Raw genomic sequence first — 21,399 nt, 5'->3', positions numbered from 1 at the left:
AAAGGAAACACCAAGTGCCTTAAAACAACTGAAGTACCCTGAAGCATTAATGAGCCCCACTGAGTGTTGTTACTGACAAAGCCTCTCCAGGGACTAATTAAAGCAGAGAATTGGAGGCCATGATTGCACAAAGCTCTGAGAGACTGCACAGCAAAAGCAAAACCCCAAGTCCTTTGAAAAATCTGCAGTCCCTGGGAGTATTAAGAAGCCCCCAGGGCCATTGCTGAGCAAGGGTCCTCAGGGACTCCTTCCAGCAGATCTTTGAGGCCACTGGCATGTGGGCTAGGGGAGGATTCTGAGGGCAGGACAAGGGGCTGACAGTGCCCAGCCTGGCTGGGGCTGTGCCAGGAGGCCCCAGGGCCCCAGAACAAGGTGTCTCCTCCCAGCCCTTGGTGGCACAGACCCTGCTATGCCCCAGCGCACCAAGACTTGGCTTCTCTTTGTCCCCACCTGTCATCACTGCCTCCAGTTCTCTGCTCTGCCTGGGGCCTGGGGACACTTTCTCAGTTGTGTCTCAGTGGGACCCATTACAAGTCCAAGAAACTTTGGAGTTGGATTCTGACTTGGAGCTCTGGAGAGGTTTCTTCAGCTCTGTCTCAGGGACTGATGTTCAGGGCCTGAGCACAAAGCCCAGAGGCTCATAAAGTCCCTGTGCTGTGTCTGTGCTGCTGAGCTGGGCCGAGCTCCTGGCCCAGAGGCAGCAGCTCCTGGCAAGGGCAGCGCTGCAGAGAGACAGCTCTGGCCAGGAGCAGCTCCTGTGCACAGCCCAGCAGGGCTGGGGCACTGCCTGCAGCCACCTCGGGCACAGAACAGAGGCACGGAGAGCTTCAAACAGGCAGGGCTTGGAAGGTGCTGAGAAGTGCCTGGGGCACAATCACTGCCAGCCCTTGGCACAGGAACTTCTGGCTGCAGGACAATGCAGCTGCAGCTCCTGGAGCCATCTCCTAAAGCTGCAACATCCCACTGCCTGCAGATTCTGTGAGTACAACTCTGGGTATTTCTGGTGCAGGGGAGCTGAAATGCTCATGAAGCTCTGACATGCTGAGGGCTTCTGATCAGTCACAGAATATTTCCAAGACAAGGATTTTGATCAAAATGAGGCAATTTCCTAAGACTTTGTCTTCAGATTCTTACTACTGGAGAGTGGCAGGGAGGGGGAATAAATATTAAAGGACGATTATGAATTATTAGTTATGAATTTGGACAAGTGGTGCCTGAGACAACCAAACTTTTCCTTTTAGTGACCAGCAGGTTCACAGGAGATCCCTAATGTGCCTTCAGCCACTCTGCCCATGGACAGCAGCAGCAGCACCTTTGCTGGAGCCATCAGGCTCAGTCTGAGCTGTCCTTTCCCCAAGCTGCAAAGAGAACCTGCCCCCAGGTAGTACCCTGCAAACAGGCAGGTTCTGTCAGGCCAAGGAGAGTGCACAGAGATTTGGAGTCTGTGAGTGCTGGCACAGGAAGATCAGGCACAGGGAACACCTGCAAGAGGAAAACCTCCAGGAAGCAGAGAGAAGGTCAGGGAAGGAGAGAAAACCAACCCAGCAATGCTGGGGCAGGGAGAGTTTAGAGATGCCCACAGGATCCCCTCCAGTGCAGCCCCTCCCTCTGAACAAGCCCTCTCCCTGCTGTGCCCCAGCCCAGCCTCTGCCCTCAGGGCCGAGGCTCCAAGGCGTGCAGCCCCTCCTGTGCAGGCAGAGCTGCAGCAGAGCCGTGGGGCAGCTCTGCAGCCCCAGGCCCAGTTCCCTCTGCAGAGCACAGGGCTGGGAGCAGCTGCCCAGACCTGGGGGCTCTGGAGGGGGCACAGCTGGCTCAGGGTGATGCTGTCCCCAGTGCCCAGCTCTGGGCAATGCTGGCAGGGCAGCCAGGGAAGGAGCTGCATCTCCCTTCATCCAATGCCATCACAAGGACACTTGCAGGTCCCTCTGAGATTTCAGTCCAGGCTGGGAGCTTCACCCCAGCATGCAAAGCTGTCCTAGAGCACCTCTGAGTGATAAGATCCATGGAGAAAAGGCAGAGGTGTTGTGACACTGAAAATGCTGCTGGGTTGGTGGAATGAGCAACGTGAGTCCTTGGCTACAAAGGTGGAGCTGGGCTGTGGTGGATCCATCTGCTCTCAGCAGTACCTGGAGGTTTTTAAGAGAAACGTGGGAGTCTGAACATCCTCCACCTGAGAAAAGTGAAAGCCCAGAGGAGCTGCAAACAGAATGAAGTGACAGATCATCTGCCCCCAGTCTCCACTCATTGCCTTGCCTCAGGGAAATCACTCTGTTCTACCAGAGGGCAGCAGAAACGCTGAGGGTTTCTGATATCCAAGAATACCAGGAAGTACATGGAAGGAGCTTAAAAAGAAAACATCAGAACTCTGAAACACAAGAGCATGTCCGTGTGTGTTACAAAGGAGAGTGTATGGGAAATGGCTTTGATTTTGGTTACAGGGATCTCCTCTAACCCTTCACTGTCCTTTTCTCCATGAACAGGTCCCCACGTGCAGCCCCAGCAAATGTCCAACAGCAGCTCCATCAGCCACTTCCTCCTGCTGGCACTGGCAGACACGTGGCAGCTGCAGCTCCTGCACTTTTGCCTCTTGCTGGGCATCTCCCTGGCTGCCCTCCTGGGCAACGGCCTCATCATCAGCGCCGTAGCCTGCGGCCACCACCTGCACACGCCCATGTTCTTCTTCCTGCTCACCCTGGCCCTCAGCGACCTGGGCTCCATCTGAACCCCTGTTCCCAAAGCCATGCACAATTCCCTCTGGGACACCAGGAACATCTCCTACACAGGATGTGCTGCACAGGTCTTTTTCTTTATGTTCTTTATCACAGCAGAGCTTTCATTCCTGATCCTCATGTGCTCCGACAGCTACGTGTCCATCTGCAAAGCCCTGCACCACAGGACCCTCCTGGGCAGCAGAGCTTGTGCCCACATGGCAGCAGCTGCCTGGGCCAGTGCCTTTCTCTATTCACTGCTGCACACAGCCAATACATTTTCCCTGCCCCTGTGCCATGGCAATAACCTGGGCCAGTTCTTCTGGGAAATCCCACAGATCCTCAAGCTCTCCTGCTCCAATTCCTACCTCAGGGAACTTGGGCTTCTCATAGTTTGTGCTTTTCTGTTATTTGGTTGTTTTGTGTTCATTGTTTTCTCCTATGTGCAGATCTTCAGGGCTGTGCTGAGGATCCCCTCTGAGCAGGGACAGCACAAAGCCTTTTCCACTTGCCTCCCTCATCTGGCCGTGGTCTCCCTGTTTATCAGCACCGCAGTATTTGCCTACGTGAAGCCCCCCTCCATGTCCTCCCCATCCCTGGATCTGGCACTGTCAGTTCTGTAGTCGGTGGTGCCTCCAGACCTGAACCGTCTCATCTACAGCCTGAGGAACCAGGAGCTCAAGGATGCCTGAGAACAAAGATGACTGGGTACTTTTCAGAACCAAAAAAGCGTTTGTTTTCTGCTGCTTAGTTTTCAGAATTGAACTCATGACTGGCCCAGTCTCTTCCTTCTCAGGTCTTTGGTGATGCCTATGGGTTGTTCTTGCCATAATGTGCTCAATTAAATGTTTCTATTTACCCCTCACCTAATTCCCTGTCTGCCTCTTGAATTGGATCCAGAAGCTCTGTATTCCAGGATCTGTACTATTGCTTTGTTTGAACAAAATAAACGACCTTGCAGAGCCCTGTTTTTCTGGGATCCCAACTCTGGGACCTGCATGAAGTTATAGGGGGGAAAGGGAAGGGTCCCAGCACAGCAGCACTGGCAGGGAGCAGCAGCACTTGGTCCTTTCAGAGCTGCTCTTCCCAAGTCCACACTCTCTTTCCCAGCCCTTCCGTGGGTGCCAGGCTGGAGTGCTCTGGCAGCTTGGTCACTGTCCTGCTGCGTGTCCATGCTGTGACCACAGGCAGGGACAGGCCATGGGCACTGCTGGGACACAGCTGGGCTCCAGCACAGCAGCTCCATCAGCAAAGGGCATCTCCTGAGGGCAGGGAGGCTTTGCCCTCTCTCCATTTCCTGCTGTCAGCAATGTGCCCCAGGAATGCCCTGGCACAGCAAAGCCCAGTGCCTGGGGCAGGGGGGAGTGTGCAGGGGGGCTCACAGCAGTGTCCTGGCACAGCCAGAGCTCCCGGGATAGCCCTCAGGGAGCAGCAGAGCAGGGCCTGGGCTGTGTCTTTGTTCTGGGGACAGCCAGGGCAATTGTCCCACACCAGCCTCTGCAACCACCATTGCCAGCACTGGCCTCTGCCCTCACCTGCAGGAGGTTGTTTGTCCCTGCACGGAGGGACACCAACTGACCAGGCCAGCAGTCTGTGTACTGAGCTGTGTACTCAGCTCTGTACTGAGGAGACTTCAGGAGTGCATCATGTGTGTGTGTGGGGAGATGAACCCCAGTGAGCACAAACACCATCAGCAGCACCCGGGAGTGGCACAATTCCAGTGGCACAAACAGTGCCTTGAGGCCACTTCACTCAAGAGGAATGTCCTCTGGGAAACCACCTGAATTCTTTGCCTGGCTGTGCTGAGGACTGCATGGAGAGAAACATCCGGGGCAGGGAGGCTCCAGGGAAAATGCTCAGGACCACCATGGACTGCACAGAGAGACATTGGAGTGGTGGCTCTGTGGGGAGAAATCACAGCTGCCTCCCTTCTGAACCACTCTGAGGACCTAGACAGGGCTGTGCTGTGTCCTGGGCACTGAGCTGGCACTGAAGGATGTGGAAAAGGCCTTTGGTGTCAGGGATGTTGAGAAGGCTGGGCAGTGTCACTGTGAGACTTCTCTCAAAGCCCTTGGAAAGGCCAGAGCCATCCCAGAAGGTCCTGGGCACCTGGGAAGGGCAGACTGGAAGCAGTCTGCCGACATGTGGCAACAGCTCTCTGGCCACAGAGAGCAAGGCACAACTTTCCCAGGCATTGTCCTGGGGAAGGCAGTGAGAAGATCATAGAAAAGAATGATAAACAATTCTTATCTTCGCTTGCTGCACCTGCTGTTGTGAACATGTGGAATGTGTTATGGAGATTTGTTTACCAAAGGGTAATTTATTAATTAGCCACTGGTGATGGTGTTTGGATTCAAGGACCAAGTGAGTCCACCTGTCTGGTGACTTTCTGTAAGAGCGATGGGTTTCTTAATAAGTAGAGTATAGTAAAGTGATTGATCAGCCTTCTGAGAATCATGGAGTCAATGCTAATTATTACCCCTTTGGGGACTGCTGGTTACAAGTGGTGAACCCTGATGTGACCCAGGGGGAGCTCGTGGTTGTGAAAAGGTGCCTGCAGAAATGAGCATCCACATTTCTACAGGGGAGGAACATCAATACAAACTTGACCTGGAGCAACCCAGACAGGGGGGCCTCCAGGAGCCCAAAGTTGAGGGATCAGAGAGAGGAAACTCAGGGCTGGGTGTTTTTGCTTCATCTTGGTCATTTGTGTATTTTGGGTCCCTGAATCTTGGTGTTTTGGAGGTTTATATGGGTGGCAGATTCCTGGTGACTTCCAGGACTTGGGCAGTAGGAACTCCCTAACCCAATGTGCTCATACATTGTATTTTTCCCCAAACCAGGATTTCTCTTTCCCAAACCTTGGCTGGATGGAGAAGGAGGCTGTTAGGAAGATGTCTGGGGACACATAGGCAGGTGAGGAGGAAGTCAGTGCCCCTTTCCCCTTCTCTTCTGCTCCATCTCCCAGCCCAACACGGCCCCTGGCGGCAGGACAGCCCTGCTGCTGATGCCATCCTGCTGGGGACGCACAGGGGGGATCTCCTTCCCTCTGGCATGGAGGCAAATCCCATCTCTTTGTCCTTCCTCCCCCAGACAAGCAGCTGAGGATGGAGACCAGGGAGGACAAATCCCCATGGCAGCAGAACCTCATGGAAGAGGCCGTTTTGAGCAACTCCACAGCACAGGAATTGAACAGGAAGGAAAATCCCTGGAGACCCTGCAGGAGGAGGGGCTGCAAACCCAGCCTGGGGTGCTCTGAGGAGGGAAGAGCCACCCTGTGCCAGGAAGGTGGACAGAGCTTCAGCCAGAGCTCAGAGCTGGTGATCTGTGGAGCAGCTTCATGATGGAGAGAAGCCCTGCAAGTGCTTGGAGTGTGGGAAGAGCTTCGGGCAGAGCAGCACCCTGATCTGCCACCAGATGATCCACACTGGGGAATGGCCCTATGAGTGTGGAGAATGTGGGAAGGACTTCAGCTGCAGCTCTGCCCTCACCATCCACCAACGCGTTCGCACTGGGGAGAGGCCCTACAAGTGTCCCGAGTGCCAGTGGAGGTTTCAGACCAGCTCCCATCTCCTCCCTCATCAGTGGATTCACAGGGAGGAGAGACCCTTCCACTGCCCCAGCTGCAGGAAGGGATTCAAGCACAACTCCACCCTCGTCAGGCACTGGTGCTTCCACACTGGGGAGAGGCCCTGTGAGTGTCCCCAGTGTGGGAAAAGCTTCTCAGACAGCTCTGACTTCAGTAAACACCAACAGCGTCACTGGTAAGGGAAGCCCTCCGAGTGCCCCAACTGCAGGAAGGGCTTCGTGCGCTGCTCCAACTCCATCCCCCATTGGAGGGTCCACGTTGGTCAGAGCCCTTCAGACCCACATTCCCAGTGACCTGAATTGGGAAGACACTTGGCTAGTTATCCCTTTGTTAAGGCCCTAATTTTCTTTTGATTGATCTTGATCCCTTACAACAGTCAAAATTGGGGGAAAAATCAACAAATTCATTGAAGGCATCTAAAGCCTCACTTTTTACAAGTGTTTCAGGGGAATCTGGGATTCAGGGAGATACTTGGGGGGTTTTGGGAGTATTTGATGTGGTTATCTCCCTTTCTTGGCACTCAAAGAGATGAGAGGGTTCAATCTATCACCTCAATACCCCTCAATGCCACTGAAAACTACTCAGTCCCAGCCAAAAATTCCTCGATTCCACAGCCCCTCAGGGTGGAATGGGGTTGGAAGAGGATTGGGTGAAGTGTGCTGCAAATCAGGAGGGGTGAGATGGTCATTGGGTGGGGTGGGATGGGTGGGATGGGGTTTGGGTGGTGTGAAATGGGGGAAATACGGCTTGGGAAGTGGGTCTTGATGTCCAGCAGGGGTGGGATGGGTTGGGACTGGGGAGCTGGGGTGTGAAACGAGACAGCTAAAGTTTGGGGATGATGAAGGGAGGGGGAACCCATTACCGAATGTGTTTTTGGATATGAAAACAATGACACCTCCCACGGCCCCAGAGCTCAGAGCAGCTGAGATGGTGCCGGACGCAAGGCCAACTGTGGATCTTTCTCTCCCTCTCAATCTTCTCCTGATTTCCTCTTCTCAAAATCCACACCTTCTCTGGGCAAACTGTTCCAGGAGGGTCTTTTTTCTGAATCCCTACCTAAACCTACTCTCTTTCCATTTGGATCCAGTCTCCCTGGTCCCTGATCCTGTCCTTGCCTGCCCTCGTACAAAGTCCCTGCCCAGCTTTCTTGTAGGTTGCCCTCAGGTACTGGAAGGCCACAGCTCGATGAAGTCTGAGTCTCTTTGCCAGGCTGAAGAAGCCGAGCTGTGTCAGCCTTTCCTTGCAGGAGAGGAGCTGCAGCCCTGGTACCATCTGGGTGTCCCTGCTGGGCCCCCGCTGCAGCATGGCCACGTCCTCGCCGTCCGTGCCGGGGAGCCTGGCAGAGCCGGCGGCAGCGCTGCAGGTGCAGGGTCAGCGGCAGGGAGGAGACACGGCCCTGGCGGCGGCTCCGGGAGCAGCGATTGGCGCTGGGCCGCCCGCACTGCAGAGAGCCGAGGCCCCTGTGCCTGCCCTTGTGCCCAGGGCGCCTTTCCCCGCCGCTCGCCCGCCCGCTTGGGGGAAACGCCCCCTCTGCCTCCCCTCGGGGCCGCCCCTCGCCGCTGCCCCGGGGGCTCCCCAGCGCCAGCTGGAGGGGCCCAGGCCTCGGCCTCACCCTGCTCAGCCCAAGGCCTGGAAAAGCAGATTCAAACACCCACCCAAAAAGTGCCCCAGGATTCCAATCTTTTCTCTACAGCACTGCTTTGCTATCAGAGTCTGCATGGGATTATAAAATCACCAGGAGAAAAGAGCATGAACAAGTTCTGCTTTGGCAGTACCTCAAGGCTTTGAGGGAGAGGGTGTGGTGCTTACTCGCTCAATGGGTTGCACAGAAAGTGTTGAAATGGTAAAAATAGTACAAACCCCTTAGAACTTGGAAGGAAAACCTGAAGCACTGGCAGCTAGCACATCAGAAACACCTGACTTTTGCTCCTCTCTTGCACCTGAGAGCTTCCTGGGCAGGGGCAATTCTTCCAATGGCCATGGCTAGAAAGGGCAGCGAGCAGATGGATTTAGCTTCTCCTGCCAGCCGTGAAATGTCAGTTGTCATTTGTGTGCACTGAGGATTCCGTTTCAGACTCTGAACTGGCGCAGCTGCTCCTCGGGCGCTGCTCTCATGCAGGCGCGGTGGTGCTGCTGCAGCTGTCCCGCACACAGGGAGGGCTCTGGAGCCTCCCCGGGGCCACCAAGGAGTACAGGAGGGAACGTACCCGGAATCTGGTGCAGCACCGTGGGGTTGGGGGGATCCTTCGGTCTCTTTGATGGGAGAGGGAGCAGGGCAGATGGAATGAAGATGAGACAGGGATCAGACAGCCCCACACCAGGCAGCATTTTCTCCTCTGAGAGCTCCTCTGAGCTTAGCGAGCTGGTGAAACCTGTGGAGCAAATGAGACCCAGGAGTGAGGGAAAGGCTGGCTAGGAAGGAGTCAGATAAAGCCTGTGTGGGCATTTCTCTTTCCAAGGGGCTCCTGGGAGACAAAGGAGACAAGAAGGATGTCCCATCCCACGACATTTCCTGGGATATGCTTTGGTGGTGGCCTTGGCAGTGTTAGTGGTCTTAGGTTATTGGGAGGACTCTATGATCTTAAAGGTCTTTTCCAATGGAAACAGTTCTGCAATTCTAAACCTCCATTCCTGCTTTTGAAGCATGCAGTCCCAAATAGACCCACATTTGTGTTTTTAAGGAATTTAGCATCTACCATTCCGTCATAGAAATCAGGCTTTTAATGCTCTCAGAACACTTGAATTCCTTGATCTTAAGCTGTGTATTTGAACTGAGGTGCTTTTATTCAGAAAGGTTTGACCATGGGATAAATGCAGGCAATTCAGCCACAATGGCACTTGCTTCATCTGCTTTTCTTTTTCCTTTCCCCATGGGTGGCTGATTTGGGACTATTTGTCTTGTACTTTGAGTTCTGGCTCAGACTTGCTCATGCATGTTCTGTAAAATCCTATCTACTCCTTTGTAGTGAAAAATGCTTGCAGACTGGTGGGAATTGCTAGAGACAAGGCTTACAAACCAGGGCCCAGTATGATTAGCCCAGTATCCCTGCTTAAATCCCTGCTCGTATTAAAAAGGAATGAGCTATTCTAACTCACTTGTCCCCTCCCTCACCCCATTTTTTTGTAGCTCTTGGGGCAGTCCTGTGTGCCATTCCTGCTCTTTGTTATCAAATGTGTGAAGGCATGGTGCTGCTGTAGCTGCAGCCTGAGTTCAGTGGGAACATGTCCAAAGCACTGGGTCCCACAGCAGTGGGCACGGTGAGAGACTGGCCTCTGCTGCCATGGCCATCCAGCCTGGAGAGTGCAGCTGCTGGGGCTTCCCCCATTCTGCCAACAGCAGTCTGCCTCCAGCACGTGGCCTGTATGGCCATGATTTTGCCAGAGTGTGGAAAATGCATTGTTTGAATGTATTTTGATGGTGTCTGACATCACCTGACTGGAGCAGTTTGGTGGGCAGGACGCCCTGTGGGCAGGGCCATGGCAGGGATGGGTGGCTGGCACTGGCAGTGTTATTTTCCCAGACAGACTCCTGGTACAGCTGTGGAGGAGGGCACCAGCAACTGTATCAGCCCAGTGAGCAGCAGCACATGGAGGAGACCCTCATCTGCAAAGAGCCCCTAATCCCTTTGCTCCCCCATGTCAGCGCAAAATGATTCCGCCGCAGGTGAAGGGCTGCTGCAGGCTGGAGACTCCTGCAGCCAGGCCTTGTTGCAATCTCCTTGCTGCAGCTGTGCCTGGGGGATGTTGGCCTGCAGCAGCACTGCTGATGCCTGGGAATGCTGCTGGGCTCAGAGAGGCATAGTGTGTACAAAAGCTGCATTCAAAGCGAAGATGGTGAGACCCCGGAGCTGCTGGCAAGGGCAGCAGCTCTTCTTCATTCTGTGCAGGTGAGAGCCCAGCCTTGGAGCCTGTCCCTGGGGACAGGGAAACGCCCTGAGCATAAGTTTGAATTTTCAGGGACAGTCCAAATGAGAATTGCTTTGTGTTGCAATGTTGGGTTTGGGTGTGTCTGCAGGAAAGAAAGTGGGAATAAGCCCCTTGAACAACAAAGGAGAACTCTGCATGGCCAATTTACACCCTACAGATACACTGATCATATCAGCCCACTGAATATTGGGGGCATCTAATGCAGAGTGCAAAGCTTCTTTGAATAGATAGGAGAGATGAGACTTGAAGAAATAATTTTGCAGATTGAGAAAAAGGGATCAGCCCCAGGGGTCCCATAGACTGGACTTAGTTCTGCCAAATCAAAGGTGTCAAGGATGAGTTGTTTTTACCTCCTCTGTTGGGGAGTATTTCAGAATGACTGCCCCTTGCCATTTCCATTAAGAAAATTTGGAGTTTTCAGGAACTGCCAGGATCAGAAATGTTGTGAGGTAGATCATGTTTATGTTGGGTTCAGGTGTCTGTGCAATAAAGAACGCAGAGAAAAAAAACCCCAGGGAACAATGAAGCAAAGCAAAAGAGGAACGTTTGAAAGGTCAGTTTGTTCCCTACAGCTCTCAGCCAACTGATTTTTGGGTCATCTACTGGGGAGTGCAAAGCTGCTTTTACTTCCACTGCCCGGTGTCAGAACCCAGGAAATTCCTCTTGCTGCCCTGGAGGACTCAAGCCCCTGCCCAGGGGGCTCAGAGACCTTGGCACAGAGCCCAAGACCCCTGTGCCTTTGATCTAGCCCTTGGAAAAAAGGATTACCAACCTTATATGAAGAATTACAAGCCATGAAATTTTCAGTAGAATAATAGTTAGCTTGTCACAGGGTGAAAAATAGATTTTTGAAGCTTTTAGAATGAGGGCTTGGGGTCCCAAGATGGAGGAATTTGGGTGTGCCTTGTCCTTTTTCCTTCTTCCTAGCCTCAATCTTCAGCTGTGATGTTGGCACTTTTAGACTGGTTTGGAGTAGAAAATTGTCTAACATAGATGACAGGTACTGGAAAGTAATGGTAAACATTGTACACGTAGTTTTTAGTAAAAAAAGGTAACACCGCCTCAGAGGCAGGTGGAGTGCCTCTGACATTCTTGCTGAGCGGACCTCGGCAGGTCAGGAGAAAGAAGTTTATAGATAAGATACAAGAAACAACCTTGAGACCGAGAAATGAAGAGCTCTGACTCCTTCTTCAACCGCCTGGCTGGGAAAAGAGACTTTCTAACTTAACTTGGGGTCTTCTGACCAGCTAGAGTCCTGAGAGCCCCGTGCCATTGTTTGTGTCCCAGCACTTTGTTTGATGTGAAGAGAATTAAACAAAATCCCACACCAACAAGCTGCAACCTAGAACTGAGTAGGAATTACAGAAATAAAGGCCCTGAAAAGTAGCTTTGGAAAGGGTCTCCTTCCTATGTTATAGGTAAAAGTTAAGTTAAATAAGGGTATAGTTCAATTATATTGTATTAATTATGTTAATTGTATTATGTTAAAGGAGGGGCGGGGCTTATTACAATGTGCTAGGAGAAGGATCCAGGGTTTGGTGGAACAGTGGTCTGGTGGGGCAAGGCGAGGTCAAAGCTGGATTGGATGGAAGATCTGACCAATCATTCGAAGCCCTGTAGAAACGACTGGTCCAGAATGAACGGTGTTTAAGAGCAATGAGAAGCCTGGAAATGGACCAATCATCATGCGGATCCAAAATGGATCAATCCTGGACTCAAAAGGGGCTAAAAATGGGGGGGGTGTTCAGTTGGGTCAGGGTTCTTCTTTTTGGCTACTTGTTTGGGTTTTTTTTTTGGGGACAGCCCAGTGCACTTGGGGTTAGTGTACTGTTCTGTTTTTGGCTTGCTGTGTGGGTGCCTGGGCTTATCCTGGGTACTCCGTTCCTTGTAGCTATTTTAATAAACAAGAACCTCTTTTTCTGGAGAAAGTTTGGTCTTGTTCATATTCATAACACCTAGACAGTGTGAAACGCTCAGGCCTGGCCCGTCTGGGCTTAGTGCTGGCTGCCCTTGGCAAGGGAATGGAAGGGGCTGGAGTTGGGGTGGGGTTTTGCAGCCATGGAAACGAGAGAACCATGGTGAGCATGTCACAAAGGGGCAGCCCCACGCTGGGCTGGTGCAGGTTGTGCTGGACACGGCCCCAGTGGCAGCAGACACGTCTGGATCTGCCTCTCTGTGCTGAGTGACAGCGATTGGAGTAACCCGGCCTTGCGCAAAGACTGGGACCAAGCTCCCAGCGCTGACTGCTCTGAGAGCATTCCTAAACTCAAACCCAGACACTTCTGCCAGGCAGAAGCACGGGTTCAAACATGGGTTTTACTGGAAAAGGAAAGACAACTGAAGGAAAAGGTGAGGATAGAAAGGAGATGGAAGGCCAGAGCCAAATGGAAAAAAATCCCCCCAGGTTTCAAAGAAAACTGGTCCATGGTGGTCAGTGCTGACTCTGTGTCAGAGTAGGTGGCTGACAGCTACAGATGATCCTGCAAGGATGCCCTGAGGCATCACAACATTCTATCATTAGTTTCTCATTTTTGACAGTAGCCAAATCACTCCTACTGTCAGCCAGGACAGGGACTGTGGCCATAACTGACTACAGGTTGGACATGGTCGTGAGATGCAAATTCTGTTGTTTTCTTTGCCATCAATTTTGGGTCTCATTACAGATAAATTTCCCATTCTTCCTCTGCTTGCTGATAGGATCTGAGCCTGAGGGTGGGATTACGGTGCTACAGATACGCCAATAAGGCCTGCCTGCTTGATTGGAGATCTTTGTGGTTTGCAGAAATAACATCACAACTCTGAGAGTTTTCCTGTGGATTCACAGGCCAGCCTCAAGAGGGAATCTTTTTTCCCCTTTTTATCATTGGAGGCTTCCAGCTTTCCCTTCAAACTTGCTACCTCAATACTGCTAAGAGGAATTAAATGCAGGCTAGTTCCATGAGAAATAAAACCAAATAAATTTTCTCAATAATTAAAAATATTCCCCTTGAGCACCACACCCATTAGATGTGTTGATGATAAAGGTGGGAGTTCACCTAACTGACTTCTCTCCTTATGAGCATGGCTCAGCCTCACACAGAGGTGAGGGGGGAGCTGGGCCAATCTCTGCTGGGAGGAAGGGTCTTGTGGCAGCCCAGAGAGGCTGTGCACATTGCCAGGGAACAGCTGTGCCCTGCATGTGCCCCTGCACTGAGCTGTGCTGCTGCCAGTGCCCCTGGAGCTGTGGGGCTGCTGAGCTGTGGGGCAGGCAGAGGAGCAGGAGGGTGCATGTGCAGCTGAGCCATTCCTGGGGAGCACAAGGCTCTGGGATCCCTGCTGTCCCAGGGCAGCCCAGAGGCCAGGCTGTGCCTGTGCCAGCTCTGGGCAAGTGGCTCAGGGTTGTGCCCTGGCCTGCCTCAGTGTCTGCCAGCAGGAGCATGTTTCCCTGTGCAGCTGTTTAGAAGTTTGCAGGAAATGTGTCCCAGGAAATATGGAGCTTCAGATGCTTTAGGTTTGCATTGTGGCCTCTGTTCTATTTTGTGTCTCCACTTTGCAGGCCTGACTGGCTACCCTCTTGCCAAGAGGTTTTCCCTGGCAAGTTCCTCTGTGCTCCTTCCCTCCAAGCCGTTGCCTCCCATTCCGAAGAGCTCTCCTCCTACCAAGCCAAGCCCAACATGCAGCAGAGAGCAGGAGAATGGGGAAAATGGCACCGGCTGGGATGAGGAGAGGAGAAAAAAACAGGAGGTGAGTTCAGAGGGAAAAGGATATAAGGTAAGGAGACCAAGCAAAGTCCTGTGTGGCAAATGTTCAGTTTATGTGCTGTTGGCAGAGCTCGGAGAGCTTTTCCCTGTCAGGAACTGACCCTTTCAGTGAAGTTTGAACAGGTTCTGGTTTGTCTCTTTAGCTGGGCCAGAAATGATGGGATACTGAGGATGAGTGAGCACCTGCCCCTGCTGCCTCCAGCCCCATTCCTGGCCATGGCATGGGGGCCCTGGAGCACCTTGGGCAGACAGAGAGCTTGCAGAGATCAGCAGGGCAGGGGAGCTCTGCTGAACTTCCTCAATGCCAGGGAGCCTGAGATGATGGATGTGTAGGAGCTGGAGAGCAGCCAGCATGCTGAAAGCTCAGCACCACCTGGGCTCAAAGGCTGCTGGGGAAGTGTAGAAGGGAAGGGCAGCAGCAGAAGAAATGAGGGGCTTGAGAAAAGCAGGTTTTGGCATCCTGCAGAATGGCTTTGTGGGGTCTTGGCTGGAGATCAGCACTGGCTGTGAGACAGCTTAGGGGCAGGGATAGAACAGTGATCTAAAGCCCCTGCCATGCCATCCAAAAGGGCAGTGGAGGCAGTGGCACACCAGAACATCCTGATGTCAAACATGTGAATGCCAGCTGGGAATGCAGCTACACTTGCAGAGGAGTGAGCATGAGGGCAGAGGTGGCAAATGTGTGACATGGTCTCTCCCTCACCACTTCGTGTTCCCTTCCCCATCCTGGGCCAAGCTGGACGATCCGTTTGACATTTCCTGGCAGGTCCCAGTTAAATGCATGGCTAAATGTCTTGAGGCATGAATGGGGGCAAGGCTGGATGCTTGATCTGATCACTATGTTCTACTCTTTCCAGACTTCCTTGCTGTATTCCAGGGGTGAGGATATGAAGAAGGGGTCACTGAGACCACCTCTGATCCCCCCCATACGCAGGGCAGTGAGTCCCCCTCTTGGCAGTGCTGCAGGGTCCCTGCCAAGCTCTCCTCAGCTGGAATTCCAGGAATCCCAGGAGATGAGGTAAGTCAAGGTGTTTGCTGCTGCAGTTCAGCTGTTCAGCTCTCTCTTCGCATCTCGTGGGATCATTTTGCCCAGTCAGGTGTCCCATGTATTTAGGCAAACCTGTGTGTATTCTCCATTTTGGCCATCTATGATGATCCAGCACAAATGATGATCCAGCACAATGTCAAAGGCAACACCAATGTCCTAAGAGCAGAGGTGGTGGTGGGGAAGAGGAGGCAGGGCTTCAAAGCACCTCAAGATGGGTCCTCTGGTGGGCTTGGCTATTGAATTCCTCTGTAATTGTTGTGGTGACATTTGGGGACTGTACTGCCTGGGATAGGGTCCTGCAGGTCTTTGTTATCCTTGGGCAAATACTGGCTACTGGAGAGGTGTCTGCAAATTCAGGTGCTACTTCTGTAAACATCAGGTGTAACTTCACTGTGCCTGTGGCTCCACAATGAAATAAGATGCCAGATAAATTTTGCAGAATAGATGTAAAATCTGATGTATAATCCGATTGGTATTTAATATTTTGATCTGGGCTTAAGATCAACGAGGGAAAGGTGCTATGGAAGAGGCATAGGACTGTACCTGATGGAAAAATATTGGCTTGGATATGCAAAAGAAAATGAAGCTATTACCGTTATGCAAGAGCTAACAATAAAGAGGGAGTCACAGAAGTGTCTCAGAACTGGCACAGAAGTGCCAGTTGCGAATCTTTAGTGGGGCTTTTAAGGTGTGATCTGAACATCCTTCCCTAGCAGCTGAGTTGGAAACCAGTCTTTGTTTTCTTGAAAGAGCCAGCAGGTGTAATATCATTCTCAGGAGACAGCAGTGCTCTGACCACATGTAGCACGAGGCTGTCACTAGGGTAAGGCACAAGCAGGCAAAGTCAAGCTTTGGCAGCTGTACAAAAGTAGCTGCCCTCCAGAGTCATGATGCAGCTCAGCAGCTCTTGCTGCTTCAGAGAGGCTTCAGGAGCCACTTGGCTCCAAAAGGAGAGGCAGCAGAACTAGGGAGTTCTGATGCAGGTAGAAGAATTACTGCTGTGTTTTAGCTGGAGCTTGGCCACCTCTGTGTGACTCCAGCAATGGCAAACTTAAGGACAATGAATTAGCTTTGCATCCTGTTGGGTTTATGGGTTGCATTTCCTCCTTTATCATAGTGACCATCCTAAGAAGTTTTGCCTCCTTTCATGGTACGCCCATTCTCTCCCTTTTCTTTCTACCTCCTCACATATTCTTTTGTCCTCCATTTTCTCCAGGCCAAGACCCAGCTGCAGAAGCAAAAAGAATTCTGAAAATGCAGGTAGGTACAGGGCATGTCTGTCCTAAAATGACCATTGTAGTCTTGACTCAGAGTTGACATTTGGAAAGCTGGGTTATCAAAATTTCTTTAAATTCATTTCAGTTCTTTGGTGGGCTCAGTGGACTCTCCCAGAGCCCAGTCTCTGGAAATGTTCTCTGGTGGCACAGTGAAAATTCCTCCAGTGTGAAGTGTTGAGTGGTACCTGGGGGCCCCTGAAATGCAGCGCTGGAAGAGGATACGTTCCTCTCCATCCTGCTCATTCTTTTTATCTCCCTGCAGCCTTTCTAGTGTCACAATTAGTAGGATAAAGAAGGCATTTAGCATGAAATGAGAAATGTTCCCACTCCTTCCTCCTGCTTATGAAGCAGAAAACCTTTCATTGGGGCAGTTTCTGAGCGGAACCCTTTGAGATGTGAAGGAGATTCATGGACATTGCCTGGTATTGTATAGGCAGAAATAGGGAAACCACCTCTGACAGCATGTCCTTATAAATTTTCCAGTTAGGGAGAAAGAGCCTTCCAAAGGGATGCATCCTACGCAGGGCGTGAGTTTGTCATCCTGTGACAGCACAAGCCCAAAGCCACCTATGGCAGGTTCAGAGTGACAAATCTCTTCCCTGGCTCTCTCTGCCTGTGTCAGTGTTGCAGGCTGAGGCTGGGGCAGGAGATGCCTTCTGCCTTGTCCCTGTCCCTGCCTTGCCTGATCCCTGAGAAGTGGAATTGTGCCAGACAAAATGCAGTCTCTGGTGCATCTGGGTCAGGCAGTGCTTTCAAGTTGAAAGGCTCAATGACGCTGTTGTTGTTCCTTTGGCATCTCTGGGTGTGTAATGATAGGAGAGATGAGACTTGGAGAAATAATTCTGCTGATGCAGAACAAGGGATCAGATCCCCTGGTCCCTTTGGGGATCAGGGTTAGTTCTGCCAAATCCTGGCTATGGCCCCTTTGGAATGACTCTTTAATTACTGATATGAAGCTGGAATGCTTAATGCGGCTAGGGAATAGTACTGCTCAGTAAGTAAGGTGACATTTTTTCTGGACTAATTCTGTACTGGAAATGACTTAACTCATTAAACCTTACCTGTCTCACTTTTATTACTGACTACAGCATTCTACAGGATGAAGAAATCCAGGTTTAAGACACTCATCCTGCTTGGCTGCCATATGATTTTATTCTCTCTGCAGCCATGTAAAGAACTAGTTCTCTTAATTCTAACTGCTTTGTTGGAGAATATTTAAAAATTACCTACCCTCTGCTATTTCCATTAGGAATATTTTGAATTGACAGTATTAGCCAAGATCAGAAATGTTTTGAGGCAGGTCATGTTTATGTTGTGTTTGGGTGTCTCTGCTGAAAAGACAGCAGGGAATAAACCCCTGGAACAAGTAAATAGAGCAAACTTGGAACTTTGGGATGAGCACTTTGTTCCCTACCAATACAGGCTCACAGAATACTGGGTACATCTAATGCAGAAAGCAAATCATCTTTTTTATCTAAAACGTGGTGCCACTGTTTGTGTCTCAGCACTTTTTTTGTTGTAAAGAGTAATGTAAAAATCTCAAAAATGCAAAACCCGACCTGGAATTGAGTGGGGCCTACAGAAAAAAAGGGCTTGAAAATTACTTTTGAAAACAATTACTTCCTTGCCCGTGTCAGATTCTAGAGAGCACTGTGAGTTTCCAATTGTTTGGAAGGAAAGGGATCCTGTAGTAGTAGGGAGGCAACGGGCACCACATGAACTAGTAGAGCCTTTCTCTCTTGGCTTGCCAGCTCCATATTGTCCAGAGAAATGAAACTGATGCTCGTTGTATGAAAAATGAAAAACAAAGCAATCTTCTCAGTAACTAAAATACACTTTGAATTCCTCACCCATTAGATGGGTTGATTGTACAGGCATGCATTCAATTAACTCACTTCTTCTCTTGTACCTGAATGTCAGCTTCTTCTGAGCCTACAGCAAAAAGGCAGAGGAAGAAGGGAAAGAGCTCTTGGTACAAGACAGGAGCTGGGATGCCTCTGTTCCCAAGGAAATGGGCTGAGCTGTTGGGCTTGGAGCCTCCTGTGCTGGAGCCCGGCCTTGGGAATGGAGGTCTGGGCTCGCGGGTGGCTCAGGGGCCTTGGCCCAGGAGCCCCAGCAGAGCCGCGGGGCAGCGCTAGCCCCAGGGGCACTGCAGGGAGGACAAGGACAGAGGGCAGGGGGAGCTGGGCTGCTGGCTGGCACGAGGAAGGGTCTTGTGGCAGCCCAGAGAGGCTGTGCACATTGCCAGGGAACAGCTGTGCCCTGCATGTGCCCCTGCACTGAGCTGTGCTGCTGCCAGTGCCCCTGGAGCTGTGGGGCTGCTGAGCTGTGGGGCAGGCAGAGGAGCAGGAGGGTGCATGTGCAGCTGAGCCATTCCTGGAGAGCACAGGGCTCTGGGCTCCCTGCTGTCCCAGGGCAGCCCAGAGGCCAGGCTGTGCCTGTGCCAGCTCTGGGCAAGTGGCTCAGGGTTTTGCCCTGGCCTGCCTCAGTGTCTGCCAGCCAGGAGCATGTTTCCCTGTGCAGCTTTATAGACATTTCCAGGAAATGTGTCCCGTGAAATATGGAGCTTCAGATGCTTTAGATTGCATCTCTGCCTCTGTTACATTTTGTATGTCCATTTTGCTGGCCTGACTGACAGCAGTGGTCCCAAGGAGGTTACCTTGGGATCTGTAGTTTCCCTGCCAACATCCCAAATTCTTTTACCTTCCAAGGCCCTCCTTTCACAGAGTTGCTATCTAAGTCTCCTTTTTTATTATTATGCTGACCATTCTGCAGGGGCAAAAAATCCTGATTTAAGACATTGCTTTTTTTCTACTGCATTGCCACTTAATTTATCCTCTGTGAAGCTGTTGTATAGAATTGCAACTAGAAAATCAGCCTTTAGTTAGCCTGGCCTGAAAGTGGCCCAATCTCATACAGTTTAGAATGAAAATCCTTGGGGAAAATGAAATATCTAGTGTCAAGAACACAGTTCACACTTGGGTAACACTCCTGCACTCCTGCAATGCTCAGATTTTCTTTGAATGTCCTCTGAAATATTCCAACAAAGAGAAGACAATGTTGGTCTAAATGCATCCAGGTATTAGAACCTGGGGCTTCTTTCAGGAACTGGAAAGATGATGTTTACTACAATCAGCATAATAAGGGCAGATAAGAATCTCTGTCAAGAGCAATCATCATCTCTGCCCTTCTCTATCACACACAGAGGCTCTCCAGCATGCAGGGGCTGGGGCCTTCATCAAGCAGCAGGTTTCAGTCTGCTGGCCAACAGAGTCAAGTCATGTCTGCTGCCAGTAGCCCATCCCTTGGGAGAGGGTCTAGGCATTGTACCTTGCTGCTCTCAATCCCAATCTCTGTGTCTTGAGAGCTCTGCACTCTGGAACCTGTCTTGCCTGTTGCCCAGCATTGTGTTTTTGGGGACTTGAAGTCTGTCAGAGGTATACAGGAACCTTTGCTTCCATTTCCAGGCCTCCCACTGAGCCAGGCCAAGGAGACAGATCATCCCACCAGTCCTGGTCCTACGAGGGACAAAGAGCTGAGGGATGCCTTTGGAAAGGTAAGGGATAAGGACAGGCATGAGTGAACTTCCTTTCCAGTGGCTGTTTAGTGCTTGGCCCAAAATGTCACTGAAAATCATCATCTTCCACTCTTGGGGAATGGGGATTCCCTTGGGAATACATTGGACAGCTACAGAACCATTGCTTGGCTATTTCCAGTGGTGCCAAGATTCTTGGTTTGGAGATGGTGCTAAGGTCATGTCAGAAGCATTCTTTATGTGCAAAGGCTGTTTTAGAGAAGTTCTAAATGACAGAGCAAGCTACACATCAGTGAATGTGGGCAAAGTGCATCCTTGGAAGCAGAGAGGCAAAGATTCTAATGTTGGGTGCAAGCAAGGCTGCAAAAGAAAATGGGAGAGGTTGATTTTTCCTGGTTACCTTTGTGGCTGTATCTCACAGCCCTCTCATTCTCAAGTTTTCTGCTCATGAACATCAATGCTTCTGCAACTTGTTTTCACATGACTCCTCCTTTTGGTCTCCTGATCTCAGAGACCAAGTCCTTCAGAGTCCTTCAGAGCTGAGTCCTTCAGAAGCCAGGAAGTGAGAAACAGCTGCAATTCCTGGCCATGAGTGTTAAGCAACAGCTCATTAGCCCTCCTTGCTGGGTATTGCACATGGTTTTTATTCTCCTGCCATGGCCTGTAGGAACTGAACTGCCTGCTCCCTAGCCATGTCAGCTCTTCCTCTGCCTTGGAGCACTCCTATGACTTTCATGCTTCAAGCAGGGCTTCCTGACATTGATTGCAGTTGCAGCAGTGTAAGGTTGTGGCACCTCACTGTGTGTAATTGCCAAGGTGAGGACAGGAGACATTCCTGTGAAACTGTTGGAATGTGGATGGAGCTGCATTGAAGCCTAGGGCACTCTGTGGACTCTGTGCTCCTGATGAGATGTTGTGTGTGGTTTGTGTATTTCTGCTTACAGTCTATGATGTATTTCCATTGCACCCAGATCCGTGCTGCTTTGTGCATGTTGGCTCAAAAGAACTTGGGGCGGAAGGACGCAGAGCTGTTGGAGAGAGAGATGAAGAAAAGGAGACAAAGGAAAACATCATTGCCACTTATTCCTGAGACAGTCAAGCGTGGGCATGCAGCTGAAGCAAGTAAGTAGTGGCTACACTTGTGGTGGTCCTTTTTGACCACTTGCTTGCCCTTTGCACAGTGTTGCAGTCAGACTGGGGAGCTGTTCAGCTTGCATCTGAGTGGAAGCTTGCTTGGGATTTAATTCTGTTTCCCAAAGAAAAATACAGAGGCATGAAGTGTCTTGCCCACGGCCTCACTGAGTCAGTAACAGAATATCAGCTTCCCTCCTTCACCTCTAAAGTCTTTCAGAGAAGAAAATTCTGTCTTGCAAAGTACACTGGGGCTTCAGACTCTCTCCTGGAGAGCAGCCTCCAGGGAAGGGGAGTCCAAAAGAATGCTTTTCAACCAGGCTGCAGCCTGGAAGAAACAAAATTCAGCTCCTTGTAATGAAAACACCAGAGATCCTTCTGCCACTCCCTGCTGAGGAGCTGGCACTGTAGGGCTGTGCTGAAGCCCCAGCCAGGGCTTCTGTT

At 51.2% G+C, this 21,399-nt stretch overlaps 1 protein-coding gene across 1 annotated transcript in view; it reads right to left on the bottom strand.

Annotated features, from left to right (window-relative positions):
- LOC141731337 (uncharacterized) overlaps nucleotides 1–20,815 on the bottom strand; it is a 306,819-nt gene extending 286,004 nt beyond the window's left edge. Inside the window, exons 1-3 of the mRNA XM_074555956.1 lie at nucleotides 20,767–20,815; nucleotides 8,505–8,669; nucleotides 7,617–7,926 (exon numbers count right to left, since the gene is read on the bottom strand). Of these exons, the coding sequence (XP_074412057.1) occupies nucleotides 7,617–7,926; nucleotides 8,505–8,669; nucleotides 20,767–20,815 (524 nt within the window). The remainder of the gene's footprint in view (nucleotides 1–7,616; nucleotides 7,927–8,504; nucleotides 8,670–20,766) is intronic.
- Between the last annotated feature and the right edge of the window lie 584 nt (nucleotides 20,816–21,399).

Source organism: Zonotrichia albicollis, chromosome 20 (genome assembly GCF_047830755.1).
Source record: "Zonotrichia albicollis isolate bZonAlb1 chromosome 20, bZonAlb1.hap1, whole genome shotgun sequence".
NCBI lineage: Eukaryota > Metazoa > Chordata > Aves > Passeriformes > Passerellidae > Zonotrichia > Zonotrichia albicollis.
The sequence above is the reverse complement of the archived record's forward strand: the minus strand, read 5'-3'. Positions and strand labels throughout refer to the sequence as shown.